This window comes from Salminus brasiliensis, chromosome 18 (genome assembly GCF_030463535.1).
Source record: "Salminus brasiliensis chromosome 18, fSalBra1.hap2, whole genome shotgun sequence".
Lineage (NCBI taxonomy): Eukaryota > Metazoa > Chordata > Actinopteri > Characiformes > Bryconidae > Salminus > Salminus brasiliensis.
This window is the reverse complement of record NC_132895.1, coordinates 65,535-86,537: the sequence shown is the minus strand read 5'-3', so window position 1 is coordinate 86,537 and position 21,003 is coordinate 65,535. Positions and strand designations below refer to the sequence as shown.

Below are 21,003 nucleotides of genomic sequence, written 5' to 3'. Positions count from 1 at the left end.
AGATGGACTGACTCACCCAGAGAAAAGATCTCCCACAGCAGGATCCCGTATGACCACACGTCACTCTGCACCGTGTAGATACACTCAAATATGCTTTCTGGAGACATCCACTTAACGGGCAACCGGGCCTGCACCATCAGATTACATCAGACAGTTTCCATTACATCAGCAAAAATCAGGTTAGATCAGATTTAGCAGATCAGACAGATTAAATTAGATTAAATCTAACAGGCCAGATAGAAAGTGGGGGGGGGGGGGGGTGTAGGGAGGGAGTGAGTAGAAAGGGAGGGAGTGAGGGGGAGGTAGGGAGGGAGGGAGAGTGAAGTAGGGAGGGAGGGAGAGTGAGGTAGGGAGTGAGGTAGGGAGGGAGGGAGAGTGAGGTTATGTTTGAACTCACGTTTCCTCTCACCACGTAGTTCGAATCGTTCATGATGTCTCTCGCTAAACCGAAATCACAGATCTTCACCACAAAGCAGTCGGTCACCAGAACATTCCTCGCAGCTACATCTCTGTGAATACACTACACACACACACACACACACACACTCAGAGAAGAGCACTGATGTATAAACATGCTGTAAGCCTTCCTCTGGGTCCACAGCCCTGTTGTGGTGAGAATGCGTGAGTGTGGGCATGTGTGGAGTTCGAGACCCTGGGTGGGTTCTGAGGGTCAGGACTGAGAGGCCGAGTTTTACAGTGCCGTTACATTTTTGGAGGCGAGGAAGTTGAGTCCCTGAGCCACTTGGCTGGAAAATCGGAGCAAGTCCTCCAAATCCAGCATCCACAGGTTCTCTTGTCCCACTCTGCAGCACCCTGTAATAAAGGTTTCACAGCTGTAAAGCGGTTCTGCAGGGCGCTCTGTTTCAGATTATTCATTTTAAAGAGTGAAGTTTGAGTGTCCTACCCTGTGAGCCGTCCTGATCCCTGCGTCCAGACATGTCCTGATAACTGAGACAGAGTCGGACACGGTCAGACTGCCACACACTCACACACACACAGTGGTGGCAAATCCAAAAAGCAGAGCCACCCAAGCAGGACCAGAATTATGAAATCTTTTAACTGGGTCAGCGCAGTAATCTGAGCACTTTCTCTTGTGCCCTGAGACTGTGTACATTTCACTGGACTGCACTGGACCAGTGTGACCAGTGACAGACTGATGACCAAGCTTGGATTATTCATCCTGACTCTGAACTTCTAAGCAGATAAGCAGGTGTTTTAGAGGCCTTGCCTGTTGGAGCGGAACCGTTTCAGACTCTGATGGGCAGACAGGTTCCTGTAGACATTGGTGAGGTCGTGTTCCTGCAGGACTGAGTTTAGGAACACATCAGCTCTTCTGCGCAGGAAGTTCAGCAGATCTCCATGACTGCAGTATTCGGTAATCAGCAGAACAGGACCTGAAAGCACAGCTCACTCTTTACCCTGGAGGTTTGTACAGCTGACAGCTGTTCATGCTGGATTAGTGATGATCTGCAGGTGTGTGTGAACAGCTGGTTGGTGATCGATAATTCAGTAAGGATAAGGTGCTGTAATGTTTGATTGCTAGCTCAATGCAGGGATACATATGAACAGCCAGCTGAGATTAGCAGGCTAAATGTTGTTTTTTGCCAATTAAAAAAATCATATATTTAATATAAACATATATTTGCTCCTGTTGGTTCCACTAAGATGAAACCATAGCATTTAATTTGTATCTGGTTTGTATTTATTTACACTAAATAAATCTCTACACTAGAGTTTTAGTGGAAAACTAAAAGAATAAAACCTTAAGTGGAGAAGAAAGAGGTATTTTCAGTTACACCATACGGTCCACGCCACACTTAAGGACCCAGAAAACCATAATAATATTCACTGCTTCCTTTTCCAGCCCAGGTTCAGTTTCGGTTCTAGGTTATAAACGGATACGTGCTGTAGAAGTCTGTCATGTTTCTGTAACATTTATTTTTACTACACACAACCTCCCAGAACTCGCTCACTGCCCTAAACTTGAAGTACATTGAGATTTACTATATACTTTATATATACTTTACACAGTGTATATACTGTATTACTTCATACTGTATACCATATATACAATGTTTGTGTATATATATATATATATATATATATATATATATATATATATACATACACCCCTCTAGCCCACGCCTGGCATTAGTTTTGGCAAGAGGCTTTATTGGGCCAATAGGTTTATGATGTTGATCTGCTCCAGAGAGTCCTATTCTATTGGCAGTACTTCTTCTCTACCAGGACTAAACAAGCTGTGTGTGTGCATTTGCACATCTGTGTCAGCAATACATGCGACCTAACATAGCAGCTAAAAGAGAAATTGTATTTAAAGGATTTAGGGCTCCTCGTGTAACCCAACTGTACTAAATCTAGAACAATGACGAGCACTAACACGTGTTCAGTTCCTTACCCCCCTGAGTGCACGCCCCCAGCAGGTTGACTATGTTAGCATGTGGTCCCAGATGACTCAGAATCTTCAGCTCAGACATGAGGGCCTCCTTTTCCTCAGAGTGGGCGCTCGCTGTGGGTTAAAATGCCGGAATAAGCACTGATGAATATCTAGAACCATAGTGGAACAACCTGTAAAACTGGTTGAAGATCATTCTTTGTCAAATGTTTTAAAGAGGGTTCCACTTTTGTTTGGAGATAAAGAACCCTTCTACAGTACTGTGTAGAACCCTTCTGGCTTTATGCTGGAAATAGAAGGCTACGGTTGGCTTTTTTCTGCATTTTCCCTTCCACCTTAAATGTTGCAGAAGTTGGCCCCTGAGGCGTAAATTTAAGGTGGTACAGAAAATTCAGAAAATATACCAGTTAAAATTTTCACAATCGCAATCAACTCACATTTCAGCATTTTCACAGCCACCCGAGTGACATGGTCATCCTTATCCAGTCCATAGGCTGTCGCCTCCACCACTTTCCCAAACGCACCTGCGCCCAGCACCTGCCCTGGGATCAAACCAGCAGAAACACACTTTAAACCCCCATATATGAGTCCCATATAAACCCCATACATCTCCACCTGTTCCTTACAATAGAACAGCTATAATGAAAAGGAGAGTGGCTTTATTAGGTTGGATGTGGGTAGCGGTGGTGTGATTGGGTGAAGCCTGGGTGGAGCTTGGCCAACAGCCAGAGCTTAGGCACATGGTCTTTGTTTATGTGCAGTACCATCTACACCCAGGAGGGGCAGCAGCTATAATTTGTGCAAACAGTTCTTTTGGTGTTTAAATTTGAGGAACTCCAGAATTGCTACACTGTATTTATACATATATAAGTGCATATATGTATAAATTAATTGATTCATTGATTCATTGATTGACTCATTAATTATCTCATTAATCTCATTATTTGTGTAGTTATTTGAAACAAATCATACTTGTGTTATTTGCTGAATTTTCACTCTAAAGGAAGAACAGTGTAATTTCAGTAACATGTTATTAAAGGTTATTAATAAAGTCTGCTGTACCGAACGTCAGTCTGTCTCGAGGAAACTCCCACTTTGTGGTGTTGTATGTCAGTTGGTTGGGGTCGATGTAGGTGTAGTTGTTTCCATCATTAGCCTCGATGATCTTCCATCTGATTTCATATCTGGGCTTCTGTAAACACACACACACTTCTTCAGCTCATGGACTAGAAGCTCAGTGTTCACATTTACTTAGCTGAAAATGAGAGATACCTGTTTACACCTGTAGACACAAACTCCCAACAGCAGCAGCAGCAGAGTGCTCACAGCCACAGCTCCACTGAGGAGAGTCAGGAACACCTTTGAGCTCAGATCTTCAGAAGTGGAATGAAGTTCATCTAAATAAGGACAGAGGTGTGTTTGTGAACGTGCAGAAATCCTTTATTTAAGTATACTGAATGTAGGGGATGAAAGTCTGGTAGTAGAGATTAGGATAAACACTACAATGTTTTACACAGTCCTGCAGTGGAGAAAGAATCTCGGCCTTCTCCCACGACGTTACCAGCCACACACTCCACTGTGCCGTTGTGTGTTATCTCTCTCTTCAGCAGCACACTCTCCACCACCTGTGGCCTGAATTCGTCTGCTGGCTCCAGCGTGTGCTGTCTGCCCTGCAGCTTCATTCTGGATGAGTCGTTACGGTTACACCCCTCATCCCTGAATTAGAGAATCTGAGAAGTCACTGGCCACTTTATTAGAAACACCCACCATATGCTTTTACTGTAAAAATTAGTTCACTGAATCAGGTGTTTATTCTATACTGTTTGAAGCAGACTAGCTTTCCTACCTAAACACATCAGAATATCTAAATACGTATGTAAATAGTAATGTAAGCTTCAGAATATATAAATATATAAACAGAGAGTATGTATAGTGTGTATAGCATTTGCATAGTGTGTGTAGTGTGAGGCAGTGGCACAGGCCTGTTGATGACAGGGTTATGGGTTTGATACCCGGGCTTGGCAAGCTGCCACTGTTGGGCCCTTCTCCCTCTCTGCTCCCTGGCTGCCCACCGCTCCGGGCATGTGTGCTCACAGTCACTGTATGTATGTATGTGTGTGTGTGTGTGTGTGTGTGTGTGCGCGTGCACAGATGGATTAAAGACGAAGGCCAAATTCTCTCTGTGTCCAACACTAAGGACAAATCTGGTTGTCTTGTGTAGTGTGTGTGTGTATGGTATATGTATAGAGTGTGTATGGTGAATGTAGTGTGTATTATGTATATTGTGTGTATGGTATAAGTATAGTATAAGTTGATGTATATACTTTGAATTTCTATTTTGTAAGTCTCTGGATTCACTCACCTGTGTGATGCGGTGTGACAATAAACCTGATGTGATTTGATTTTCTTATTTTCTTTTAATAATTTATGACCAGTGAGGAGGCTGCTTGTCTCAAACACTGTCCATCACATCTACAGTACACTCCTAACCCACCATCACATCTACAGCACACTCCTAACCCACCATCACATCTACAGTCCACTCCTGACTGATCCACCATCACATCTACAGTACACTCCTGACTGACCCACCATCACATCTACAGTACACTCCTGACTGACCCACCATCACATATACAGTACGCTCCTGACCACCATCACATCTACAGTACACTCCTAACCCACCATCACATCTACAGCACACTCCTAACCCACCATCACATCTACAGTCCACTCCTGACTGACCCACCATCACATCTACAGTACACTCCTGACTGACCCACCATCACATCTACAGTACACTCCTGACTGACCCACCATCACATATACAGTACGCTCCTGACCACCATCACATCTACAGTCCACTCCTGACTGACCCACCATCACATCTACAGTACACTCCTGACCCACCATCACATCTACAGTACACTCCTGACTGACCCACCATCACATCTACAGTACACTCCTGATCCACCATCACATCTACAGTACACTCCTGACTGACCCACCATCACATCTACAGTACACTCCTGACTGACCCACCATCACATCTACAGTACACTCCTGACCCACCATCACATCTACAGTACACTCCTGATCCACCATCACATCTACAGTACACTCCTGACCCATCATCACATCTACAGTACACTCCTGACCACCGTCACATCTACAGTACACTCCTGATCCACCGTCACATCTACAGTACACTCCTGACCACCATCACATCTACAGTACACTCCTGACTGACCCACCATCACATCTACAGTACACTCCTGACCCACCATCACATCTACAGCACACTCCTGACCCACCATCACATCTACAGTACACTCCAGACCCATCATTACATCTACTGTACACTCCTGATCCACCATCACATCTACAGTACACTCCTGATCCACCATCACATCTACAGTACACTCCTGACCCACCATCACATCTACAGTTCACTCCTGACCCATCATCACATCTACAGTACACTCCTGATCCACCATCACATCTACAGTACACTCCTGACTGACCCACCATCACATCTACAGTACACTCCTGACCACCGTCACATCTACAGTACACTCCTGATCCACCATCACATCTACAGTACACTCCTGACCACCGTCACATCTACAGTACACTCCTGATCCACCATCACATCTACAGTTCACTCCTGACCCACCATCAAATCTACAGTACACTCCTGACTGACCCACCATCACTTCTACAGTACACTCCTGACCACCGTCACATCTACAGTACACTCCTGACCACCATCACATCTACAGTACACTCCTGATCCACCATCACATCTACAGTACACTCCTGACTGACCCACCATCACTTCTACAGTACACTCCTGACCACCATCACATCTACAGTACACTCCGGACCCACCATCACATCTACAGTACACTCCTGATCCACCATCACATCTACAGTTCACTCCTGACCCACCGTCACATCTACAGTACACTCCTGACTGACCCACCGTCACTTCTACAGTACACTCCTGATCCACCGTCACATCTACAGTACACTCCTGACCACCATCACATCTACAGTACACTCCTGATCCACCATCACATCTACAGTACACTCCTGATCCACCATCACATCTACAGTTCACTCCTGACCCACCATCACATCTACAGTACACTCCTGACTGACCCACCATCACATCTACAGTACACTCCGGACCCACCATCACATCTACAGTACACTCCTGACCCACCATCACTTCTACAGTACACTCCAGACCCATCATTACATCTACAGTACACTCCTGATCACCGTCACATCTACAGTACACTCCTGATCCACCATCACATCTACAGTACACTCCTGATCCACCATTACATCTACAGTACACTCCTGATCCACCATCACATCTACAGTACACTCCTGACTGACCCACCATCACTTCTACAGTACACTCCTGACTGACCCACCATCACTTCTACAGTACACTCCTGACCACCGTCACATCTACAGTACACTCCTGACCCACCATCACATCTACAGTACACTCCGGACCCACCATCACATCTACAGTACACTCCTGACCCACCATCACTTTTACAGTACACTCCAGACCCATCATTACATCTACAGTACACTCCTGATCCACCATCACATCTACAGTACACTCCTGACTGACCCACCATCACGTCTACAGTACACTCCTGACTGATCCACCATCACATCTACAGTACACTCCTGATCCACCATCACATCTACAGTACACTCCTGACTGACCCACCATCACATCTACAGTACACTCCTGACTGACCCACCATCACATCTACAGTACACTCCTGACTGATCCACCATCACATCTACAGTACACTCCTGATCCACCATCACATCTACAGTACACTCCTGACTGACCCACCATCACATCTACAGTACACTCCTGACTGACCCTTCATCACATTTCTCACTGTTTTCTTTGGGAGTCTTAGTTACAGCAGGAGTGTGTAAAACTTTCTCACTTTGAGCTGAAGCAGATCTGCTTCTAATGCTCTGTTGTGCCAATAAGGGGAAACATCTGCTATAAAGAATACGTACATGGCTTGGAGCTGCTCACACTGTTGCCAGTGGACAGTTGGTCGAGGAAAGCCTGAGGCGATACAGGTTAGAGTGCCGTTCCTCCATCTCACCACAACACTGGGCTTCTCTGGGGGAGAAACAGAGACCAGTTCATTTTTGAGTGTTAATTGTCTACAGTTTTACTGTGAAGTGAAGTGAGATGAGTGTAAATGTCCTCAGATACTTCTAATAACCTCTTGCAGAAATAGTGAAAACAGTAACTCTATAATAATAGTAAGGTATGATGGCGCCTCTTTTGACTGTGCTGAGAAGAGGTGAGGGGTGTGGTCTGAATGGTCAGTGTGGGAGTCTGTATTTCTGTTCTGTTCTGAAAGTGAGCTTTAACCCACCCTCAGAGAAGAGCATCTGAAGGAAACACAGTTCTGCTCCTCATACTGAAACAGCTTCTAAAGCAACAGTTCCTCAGCTGTTCAGTCTGACGGGCCGGCACTTGTCTGATCTGATCAGGAATGGTGGGCTTGATCACAGCTTGCCGATTGGACCCTAGCAACCATTTACATTTACATTTACGGCATTTAGCAGATGCTCTTATCCAGAGAGACTTACAAAGTGCTTTGCTAGTTAGAATAGACTAATAATTCAAAAGATACCTCTATGATTTAGACTCTACTAAACACAAGACAATAAGGTGACCATAGAACTCTATTCGTCCAAGTACTCTCTGAAGAGGTGGGTCTTCAGTTTGCGTTTGAAGACAGCGAGCGACTCGGCCGTTCGGACACCCAGGGGAAGCTTGTTCCACCACTTTGGTGCAGGACAGAAAAAAGCCTGGACGCTTGTCTTCCGCGGATTTTGAGGGATGGCGGGTCGAGCCGAGCCGTACTTGAAGCTCGAAGGGCTCTTGGTGCAGACCGGCTTTTGACCATTGCCATCAGGTACGGAGGGGCTGGCTGGTCCAGTCTTGGCTTTGTAGGCCAGCGTCAGGGTTCTGAATCTGATGCGGGCAGCAGCTACAGGAAGCCAGTGAAGAGAACGCAGCAGTGGAGTGACATGGCTAAATTTAGGGACATTGAAGACGACCCGTGCCGCTGCATTCTGGATGAGTTGCAGGGGCCTGATGGTGTGCAGAGGGAGACCAGCCAGAAGAGAGTTGCAGTAGTCAAGTCTGGAAGTGACGAGAGACTGAACGAGCACCTGGGTGGCCTCTCTAGAGAGGAAGGGTCGAATTCTCCGGACCACCTAGAACACTATAGCAACCAGAACACAACACCCTAGCAACTGGTTAAGAACAACTTATAACCACTTAGCAAGACCTAAGCAATGGGATACCATAGCAACTACATCCTAGCACCAACAAGAGGCTGCATAGTAAATAGTTAGCAGCACCCTACCAACCACTTACCAAGCACCTGGGATAACATAGCAACTGCATAGCAACACCCTAACAACTTACTAGAAAGCAACAACCAATTAAGATCTTATCTTTAGCTTTTCATCTTGCAACACCCTAGCAACCACCTAGGATAAACAGTGGAGCTGTGGGGTTCTCTGGCAGGATAGAGCTTAAGGCGGTTCCTTTGGGATAAGTTGGAGTGGCAGAACTAATCATCCAACATCAGAACCTAACAGAACCTCACGGATGCTCTCACTCTCGGGGCTGAATGCAATTAAAGCTTCCTTACAGCAATGTTCCAACATCTAGTGCAAAGCCTTTTCAGACAAGCCGATCAATAACCTTATTTTCAGGGTTTGTTGAAATACTGAATACTGAACTCGGTTCCTCCACTCCGGTCAGTCCACATGTGCACCTCTGTGTGTACTTACGGTTCACATAGACCTTAAAGTGAGTAGAGGCATTAAGACTGGCACTCCTGGCATTGAAGATGTACCGTCCACTTTCATCTGCTCTGATCCTGATGAGTGAGAGGTTGGCCACGGCTCTGTATCTGTTGAACATTAACAGCAGGTCAGCAGTGAGATTAGAGTGGAAAAGTGGTGTTGCAGTGTGGTACTCAGGAACAGAGAAGACCCGAAGAAGACTGTAAACAGTTCTGAGGGATTTCCTCAGTGTTTTCTAATTCCTTCACTGGGTTTAAGTTGATTCTGTTGTGTTAGTTTAGCTGATTCACAGAACAGAAACTGCATTTAAGATGGAATGGACAATTCAACTTGGTTTCAGAAAGTCACACGATAGGTATTTCTAAGACCTGGAGATCAGATAACATCTAACCTCTTCTGGATTTCCTTGTAGGTGGATGTGTTCTGGGGCTTAGGGGTGTCCCACCACACCTCCAGGATTGGGGGATAAGCACTGATATTTACTCTTAGCTCCAGCAGCTCTCCCTCTCTCAGCTCAACATCAGCCCCGGACTGCCGTCCGCTGAGCTTCAGCTCTGGGGTCAGCTGAACATACGGCTTCTCTGAAAAAGAGAGAACACAAGAGCATCCAATCAGAGCAGAGGAGAAACATGTGCCTGCCTAGATTACAAAAGCACCACTGCCAGGTAAAGTGAACAACACTAATGGTCTGGTTCCAGTGTCTCCTCTCAAGTAGGTGAACAGTCAGTTCTTGAAGGTGATGAAGGTGTTAAAGCAAAATGGACAAGCATAAAAATGTGAGACCCTTTGAATCACTTTGGGCAGGTGTGTTTCCCCACAGTGCTCAGTACCTACCAAACCAACCATATGCATCAAAAAGCCACCTAAGGCTATCACTGATGCCAATCGATGTATATACATAAATCAGAGATGTTCTGATATGAGCACTTTTATGTTAAATATCAACTGAAACAAATCTGAGTAAATCTAATCAAATAAATAGAGTATAATAATAAATTAAATCAGGTGTGTTGGGACATCACATTAAAACTACAGATATAAGTTGAATACTTGGCAGGTCCTTATCTGATTGAGTGTAAAATGAGATTACACTAAAATTTGCGTCAAAGATGTAGTTAAATGGCGTCATTTTCACTGAACTCATTACTATTTCTTTTAGGTGTCCAAAACCAGTAGAACTAAAACCTATCTGATTTCTCTGCCTGTGAAACAAACCTACGACTGTGAGTAAGACTGTGGAACTGTTCTCTCCGACTGCATTCACGGCTGTGCAGGTCAGATTTCCACTGTCGGACACACTGACCGCAGGAAGGGTCAGTACACTCCTGATACGAACCACATCACTGCTGTTCATCATAATGGTCTCTGCAGATGGAACCTAACACACACAATTAGAACAAATTTTATAGCACAGTTAGTTCTGACCTTGCAGTGTGATTGGCTGAGATACCGTTATCTCCTAATAACCCCTTATGTAACCCCCTCTTATTCACCTGTAACCTACCATTGACCAGAATAAATTTTAATTAGTTATAATAAATAATGAAAATTTTAATTGAACCCAGCACACCCCCATTTTGGCACATTTATAATCTAAAAAAAAAAAAACAATAATTACATTAGTTTCTCAGCTATTAAGTTATTTACCTGCTTTGATGAGTGATGCCAGGTGATGTGATAGGAATGGTCAATGTTTGAGGTGAAGCAGCTGATCTTCAGTGTTTCTCCAACAATTCGAACAAATTCATCCATTTCAGTAAATACTGAGGGAGGCCTCTGCACTCCTACAATCAGCATTCACCAATCATCAGTCAACACATCAAACACTTACACATCAAACACACAGCACATATAACACCTTTAATGCATCAAACACTCAACACATCAATCATTCAGCACATCAAACACTCAGCACATAAAATACACAACACATCTAAAATCATGGATGTGAGTGTATATTAGAGTGTGTGTTAAAAGTTAGAACTTTCCAGCCTTTCCAAAAAATCCAGCCTGCCCCTACTCAAGCCTGTGCACGTTCTGTCCGAGACTGACCCGGCCTGCCCCATAAACTGTCACTATGAGCCCGACTTTAAACCTGACAGTTTTTAGTAAGTGGAGTGTTAAAACTGAGCTGAGTTTGAATGAGCAAAATCTGCTCAGGATGATGTTAATGAACAGTTCAGTATGGAGACCTGTTATTAAGACTGTTTATTAAGAACAGGAACTCTTAACAATTAAAACACCAACAGTGCCAACAATGATCCACAGACCTAAACATCTGCAAAATAGGCTACAAGAATGATGTCTGAATGACTTTCCTTTAATATCATTTAACAAGGTTTAAGAATACTAAATACTTCCGGAACAAAACATTTTTAGATTAAAAGTATAGTCTAATGTACACTCTAACACTAATATACACACTAACTCACTCTAATATGCACTCTAACACTAATATACACACTAACTCACTCTAATATACACTCTAACACTAATATACACACTAACTCACTCTAATGTACACTCACACTAATATACACACTAACTTACTCTAATGTACACTCTAACACTAATATACACTAACTCATTCTAATATACACTCTAACACTAATATACACACTAACTCACTCTAATATACACTCTAACACTAATATACACACTAACTCACTCTAATGTACACTCACACTAATATACACACTAACTTACTCTAATGTACACTCTAACACTAATATACACACTAACTCACTCTAATGTACACTCTAACAATAATATACACACTAACACTCTAATATACACTCTAACACTAATATACACTAACACTCTAATATACACTCTAACTCTAATATACACTCTAACTTACTCTAATATGCACTCTAACACTAATATACACACTAACTTACTCTAATATACACTCTAACAGTAATATACACACTAAATCATTCTAATATACACTCTAACTTACCCTAATATACACTCTAACACTAATACACACACTAACTCACTCTAATATACACTCTAACGCTAATATACACACCAACTCACTCTAATATACACTCTAACTTACTCTAATATACACTCTAACTTACTCTAATATACACTCTAACTCACTCTTATATACACTCTAACACTAATATACACTAACACTCTAATATACACTAACTCATTCTAATATACACTCTAACACTAATAAACACTAACACCCTAATATACACTCTAACACTAATATACACACTAACTCATTCTAATATACACTCTAACACTAATATACACTAACACCCTAATATACACTCTAACACTAATATACACTCTAACTTACTCTAATATGCACTCTAACACTAATATACACACTAACTCACTCTAATATACACTCCAACACTAATATACACTCTAACTTACTCTAATATGCACTCTAACACTAATATACACACTAACTCACTCTAATATACACTAACTCATTCTAATATACACTCTAACACTAATATACACACTAACTCACTCTAATATACACTCTAACACTACTATACACACTAACTCATTCTAATATACACTCTAACACTAATATACACTAACTCACTCTAATATGCACTCTAACACTACTATACACTAACTCATTCTAATATACACTCTAACACTAATATACACTAACTCACTCTAATATGCACTATAACACTAATATACACTAACACTCTAATATACACTCTAACACTAATATACACACTAAATCATTCTAATATACACTCTAACACTAATATACACACTAACTCATTCTAATATACACTAACACTAATATACACTCTAACACACACTAACTCACTCTAATATGCACTCTAACACTAATATACACTAACACTCTAATATACACTCTAACACTAATATACACAGTAACTTACTCTAATATACACTCTAACACTAATATACACACTAACTCACTCTAATGTACACTCACACTAATATACACACTAACTTACTCTAATGAACACTCTAACACTAATATACACACTAACTCACTCTAATGTACACTCACACTAATATACACACTAACTTACTCTAATGTACACTCTAACACTAATATACACTAACACTCTATTATACACTCTAATTCTAATATACACTCTAACTTACTCTAATATACACTAACACTAATATACACTAACACTCTAATATACACTCTAATTCTAATATACACACTAACTCACTCTAATATACACTAACTCATTCTAATATACACTCTAACACTAATATACACACTAACTCACTCTAATATACACTAACTCATTCTAATATACACTCTAACACTACTATACACACTAACTCATTCTAATATACACTCTAACACTAATATACACTAACTCACTCTAATATGCACTCTAACACTAATATACACTAACACTCTAATATACACTCTAACACTAATATACACACTAAATCATTCTAATATACACTCTAACACTAATATACACACTAAATCATTCTAATATACACTCTAACACTAATATACACACTAACTCATTCTAATATACACTAACACTAATATACACTCTAACACACACTAACTCATTCTAATATGCACTCTAACACTAATATACACTAACACTCTAATATACACTCTAACACTAATATACACACTAACTCATTCTATTATACACTCTAACACTAATATACACAGTAACTTACTCTAATTTACACTCTAACACTAATACACACACTAACTCACTCTAATATACACTCTAACGCTAATATACACACCAACTCACTCTAATATACACACTAACTCATTCTAATATACACTCTAACACTAATATACACTAACTCATTCTAATATACACTTCAACACTAATATACACTAACTCACTCTAATATACACTCTAACACTAATATACACAGTAACTCACTCTAATATACACTCTAACACTAATATACACACTAACTCACTCTAATGTACACTCACACTAATATACACACTAACTTACTCTAATGAACACTCTAACACTAATATACACACTAACTCACTCTAATGTACACTCACACTAATATACACACTAACTTACTCTAATGTACACTCTAACAATATACACTAACACTCTATTATACACTCTAATTCTAATATACACTCTAACTTACTCTAATATACACTAACACTAATATACACTAACACTCTAATATACACTCTAATTCTAATATACACACTAACTCACTCTAATATACACTAACTCATTCTAATATACACTCTAACACTAATATACACACTAACTCACTCTAATATACACTAACTCATTCTAATATACACTCTAACACTACTATACACACTAACTCATTCTAATATACACTCTAACACTAATATACACTAACTCACTCTAATATGCACTCTAACACTAATATACACACTAAATCATTCTAATATACACTCTAACACTAATATACACACTAACTCATTCTAATATACACTAACACTAATATACACTCTAACACACACTAACTCATTCTAATATGCACTCTAACACTAATATACACTAACACTCTAATATACACTCTAACACTAATATACACACTAAATCATTCTAATATACACTCTAACACTAATATACACACTAACTCATTCTAATATACACTAACACTAATATACACTCTAACACACACTAACTCATTCTAATATGCACTCTAACACTAATATACACTAACACTCTAATATACACTCTAACACTAATATACACACTAAATCATTCTAATATACACTCTAACACTAATATACACACTAACTCATTCTAATATACACTAACACTCTAATATACACTCTAACACACACTAACTCACTCTAATGTACACTCTAACACTAATACACATTAACACTAATATACACACTAACTCACTCTAATATACACTAACTCATTGTAATATACACTCTAACACTAATATACACACTAACTCACTCTAATATACACTCTAACACTAATATACACTAACACTCTAATATACACTCTAACACTAATATACACTAACTCACTCTAATATGCACTCTAACACTAATATGCACTAACTCACTCTAATATACACTCTAACACTAATATACACACTAACGCATTCTAATATGCACTCTAACACTAATATACACTAACTCATTCTAATATACACTCTAACACTAATATACACACTAACTCACTCTAATATACACTCTAACTTACTCTAATATACACTCTAACTCACTCTTATATACACACCAACTCACTCTAATATACACTCTAACACTAATACACACACTAACTCACTCTAATATACTCTTATATACACACCAACTCACTCTAATATACACTCTAACACTAATATACACTAACACTCTAATATACACTAACTCATTCTAATATACACTCTAACACTAATATACACACTAACTCATTCTAATATACACTCTAACACTAATATACACTCTAACTTACTCTAATATGGACTTTAACACTAATATACACACTAACTCACTCTAATGTACACTCTAACACTAATATACACTAACTCACTCTAATATACACTCTAACACTAATATACACACTAAATCATTCTAATATACACTCTAACACTAATATACACACTAACTCATTCTAATATACACTAACACTAATATACACTCTAACACACACTAACTCATTCTAATATGCACTCTAACACTAATATACACTAACACTCTAATATACACTCTAACACTAATATACACACTAAATCATTCTAATATACACTCTAACACTAATATACACACTAACTCATTCTAATATACACTAACACTCTAATATACACTCTAACACACACTAACTCACTCTAATGTACACTCTAACACTAATACACATTAACACTAATATACACACTAACTCACTCTAATATACACTAACTCATTGTAATATACACTCTAACACTAATATACACACTAACTCACTCTAATATACACTCTAACACTAATATACACTAACACTCTAATATACACTCTAACACTAATATACACTAACTCACTCTAATATGCACTCTAACACTAATATGCACTAACTCACTCTAATATACACTCTAACACTAATATACACACTAACGCATTCTAATATGCACTCTAACACTAATATACACTAACTCATTCTAATATACACTCTAACACTAATATACACACTAACTCACTCTAATATACACTCTAACTTACTCTAATATACACTCTAACTCACTCTTATATACACACCAACTCACTCTAATATACACTCTAACACTAATACACACACTAACTCACTCTAATATACTCTTATATACACACCAACTCACTCTAATATACACTCTAACACTAATATACACTAACACTCTAATATACACTAACTCATTCTAATATACACTCTAACACTAATATACACACTAACTCATTCTAATATACACTCTAACACTAATATACACTCTAACTTACTCTAATATGGACTTTAACACTAATATACACACTAACTCACTCTAATGTACACTCACACTAATATACACACTAACTTACTCTAATGTACACTCTAACAATATACACTAACACTCTATTATACACTCTAATTCTAATATACACTCTAACTTACTCTAATATACACTAACACTAATATACACTAACACTCTAATATACACTCTAATTCTAATATACACACTAACTCACTCTAATATACACTAACTCATTCTAATATACACTCTAACACTAATATACACACTAACTCACTCTAATATACACTAACTCATTCTAATATACACTCTAACACTACTATACACACTAACTCATTCTAATATACACTCTAACACTAATATACACTAACTCACTCTAATATGCACTCTAACACTAATATACACTAACACTCTAATATACACTCTAACACTAATATACACACTAAATCATTCTAATATACACTCTAACACTAATATACACACTAAATCATTCTAATATACACTCTAACACTAATATACACACAAACTCATTCTAATATACACTAACACTAATATACACTCTAACACACACTAACTCATTCTAATATGCACTCTAACACTAATATACACTAACACTCTAATATACACTCTAACACTAATATACACTAACTCATTCTAATATACACTCTAACACTAATATACACACTAACTCACTCTAATATACACTCTAACTTACTCTAATATACACTCTAACTCACTCTTATATACACACCAACTCACTCTAATATACACTCTAACACTAATACACACACTAACTCACTCTAATATACTCTTATATACACACCAACTCACTCTAATATACACTCTAACACTAATATACACTAACACTCTAATATACACTAACTCATTCTAATATACACTCTAACACTAATATACACACTAACTCATTCTAATATACACTCCAACACTAATATACACTCTAACTTACTCTAATATGGACTTTAACACTAATATACACACTAACTCATTCTAATATACACTCTAACACTAATATACACTAACTCATTCTAATATACACTTCAACACTAATATACACTAACACTCTAATATACACTCTAACACTACTATATACACTAACTCACTCTAATATACACTCTAACACTAATATACACACTAACTCATTCTATTATACACTCTAACACTAATATACACAGTAACTTACTCTAATTTACACTCTAACACTAATACACACACTAACTCACTCTAATATACACTCTAACGCTAATATACACACCAACTCCCTCTAATATACACTCTAACTTACTCTAATATACACTCTAACTTACTCTAATATACACTCTAACTCACTCTTATATACACACCAACTCACTCTAATATACACTCCAACACTAATATACACTCTAACTTACTCTAATATGCACTTTAACACTAATATACACACTAACTCATTCTAATATACACTTCAACACTAATATACACTAACTCACTCTAATATACACTCTAACACTAATATACACAGTAACTTACTCTAATATACACTCTAACACTAATATACACACTAACTCACTCTAATGTACACTCACACTAATATACACACTAACTCACTCTAATATACACTAACTCATTCTAATATACACTCTAACACTAATATACACACTAACTCACTCTAATATACACTCTAACACTAATATACACTAACTCATTCTAATATACACTCTAACACTAATATACACTCTAACTTACTCTAATATGCACTCTAACACTAATATACACACTAACTCACTCTAATATACACTCCAACACTAATATACACTCTAACTTACTGTAATATGCACTTTAACACTAATATACACACTAACTCATTCTAATATACACTCTAACACTAATATACACTAACTCATTCTAATATACACTTCAACACTAAAGGATAAAAGGATAAAGGTGCACGTATTCGTCACTGTACAGTGTGGACTGTACAGCGAAATGTGTCCTCCGCATTTAACCCATCTGGTAGTGAACACACTCACACACACACACGTGTTAGGGGCAGTGAGTACACACACACACCCAGAGCGGTGGGCAGCCAACTCCAGCGCCCGGGGAGCAGAGAGGGTAAAGGGCCTTGCTCAAGGGCCCAACAGTGGCAGCTTGCCGAGCCCGGGAATCGAACCCACAACCCTGTTATCGATATCCCGGCGCTCTAACCGCTGAGCCACCACTGCCCACTGCACTAATATACACTAACTCACTCTAATATACACTCTAACACTAATATACACAGTAACTTACTCTAATATACACTCTAACACTAATATACACACTAACTCACTCTAATGTACACTCTAACACTAATATACACACTAACTCACTCTAATGTACACTCACACTAATATACACACTAACTTACTCTAATGTACACTCTAACACTAATATACACTAACACTCTAATATACACTCTAATTCTAATATACACTCTAACTTACTCTAATATACACTAACACTAATATACACTAACACTCTAATATACACTCTAATTCTAATATACACACTAACTCACTCTAATATACACTAACTCATTCTAATATACACTCTAACACTAATATACACACTAACTCACTCTAATATACACTAACTCATTCTAATATACACTTTAACACTACTATACACACTAACTCATTCTAATATACACTCTAACACTAATATACACTAACTCACTCTAATATGCACTCTAACACTACTATACACTAACTCATTCTAATATACACTCTAACACTAATATACACTAACTCACTCTAATATGCACTCTAACACTAATATACACTAACACTCTAATATACACTCTAACACTAATATACACACTAAATCATTCTAATATACACTCTAACACTAATATACACACTAACTCATTCTAATATACACTAACACTAATATACACTCTAACACACACTAACTCATTCTAATATGCACTCTAACACTAATATACACTAACACTCTAATATACACTCTAACACTAATATACACACTAAATCATTCTAATATACACTCTAACACTAATATACACACTAACTCATTCTAATATACACTAACACTCTAATATACACTCTAACACACACTAACTCACTCTAATGTACACTCTAACACTAATACACATTAACACTAATATACACACTAACTCACTCTAATATACACTAACTCATTGTAATATACACTCTAACACTAATATACACACTAACTCACTCTAATATACACTCTAACACTAATATACACTAACACTCTAATATACACTCTAACACTAATATACACTAACTCACTCTAATATGCACTCTAACACTAATATACACACTAAATCATTCTAATATACACTCTAACACTAATATACACACTAACTCACTCTAATATACACTAACACCCTAATATACACTCTAACACTAATATACACTAACTCACTCTAATATACACTCTAACACTAATATACACTAACTCACTCTAATATACACTCTAACACTTATATACACACTAACTCACTCTAATGTACACTCTAACACTAATATACACTAATATACACTCTAACACTAATATACACTAACTCATTCTAATATACACTCTAACACTAATATACACTAACACTCTAATATACACACTAACTCATTCTAATATACACTTTAACACTAATATACACTAACACTCTAATATACACACTAACTCTAATATACACTCTAACACTAATATACACACTAACTCATTCTAATATACACTCTAACACTAATATACACTAACACGCTAATATACACTCTAACACTAATATACACTCTAACACTAATATACACTAACTCATTCTAATATACACTTCAACACTAATATACACACTAACTCATTCTAATATACACTCAAACACTAATATACACTAACTCACTCTAATAGGCACTCTAACACTAATATACACACTAACTCATTCTAATATACACTCTAACACTAATATAGACTAACACTCTAATATACACACTAACTCACTCTAATATACACTAACACTAATATACACACTAACTCACTCTAATATACACTAACACTAATATACACACTAACTCACTCTAATGTACACTCTAACACTAATATACACTAACACTCTAATATACACTCTAACACTAATATACACTAACACTAATATACACTCACACTCTAATATACACTCTAACACTAATATACACTAACACTAATATACACTCACACTCTAATATACACTCTAACACTAATATACACTAACACACAGTGTGTGT

General features: G+C 38.1%; 1 protein-coding gene across 2 annotated transcripts in view; it reads right to left on the bottom strand.

The window, feature by feature from the left end:
* The window catches only part of csf1rb (colony stimulating factor 1 receptor, b), a 28,238-nt gene that overhangs the window by 1,793 nt on the left and 5,442 nt on the right, over positions 1-21,003 (bottom strand). For both annotated transcript variants that reach the window (XM_072662435.1, XM_072662434.1), the window contains exons 4-18: positions 10,946-11,082; positions 10,514-10,676; positions 9,690-9,879; positions 9,284-9,405; positions 7,478-7,586; positions 3,927-4,129; positions 3,686-3,810; positions 3,476-3,605; positions 2,851-2,955; positions 2,417-2,527; positions 1,229-1,394; positions 905-948; positions 707-813; positions 398-520; positions 17-128 (exon numbers count right to left, since the gene is read on the bottom strand). In XM_072662435.1, the coding sequence (XP_072518536.1) occupies positions 17-128; positions 398-520; positions 707-813; positions 905-948; positions 1,229-1,394; positions 2,417-2,527; positions 2,851-2,955; positions 3,476-3,605; positions 3,686-3,810; positions 3,927-4,129; positions 7,478-7,586; positions 9,284-9,405; positions 9,690-9,879; positions 10,514-10,676; positions 10,946-11,082 (1,947 nt within the window). The remainder of the gene's footprint in view (positions 1-16; positions 129-397; positions 521-706; positions 814-904; positions 949-1,228; positions 1,395-2,416; positions 2,528-2,850; positions 2,956-3,475; positions 3,606-3,685; positions 3,811-3,926; positions 4,130-7,477; positions 7,587-9,283; positions 9,406-9,689; positions 9,880-10,513; positions 10,677-10,945; positions 11,083-21,003) is intronic.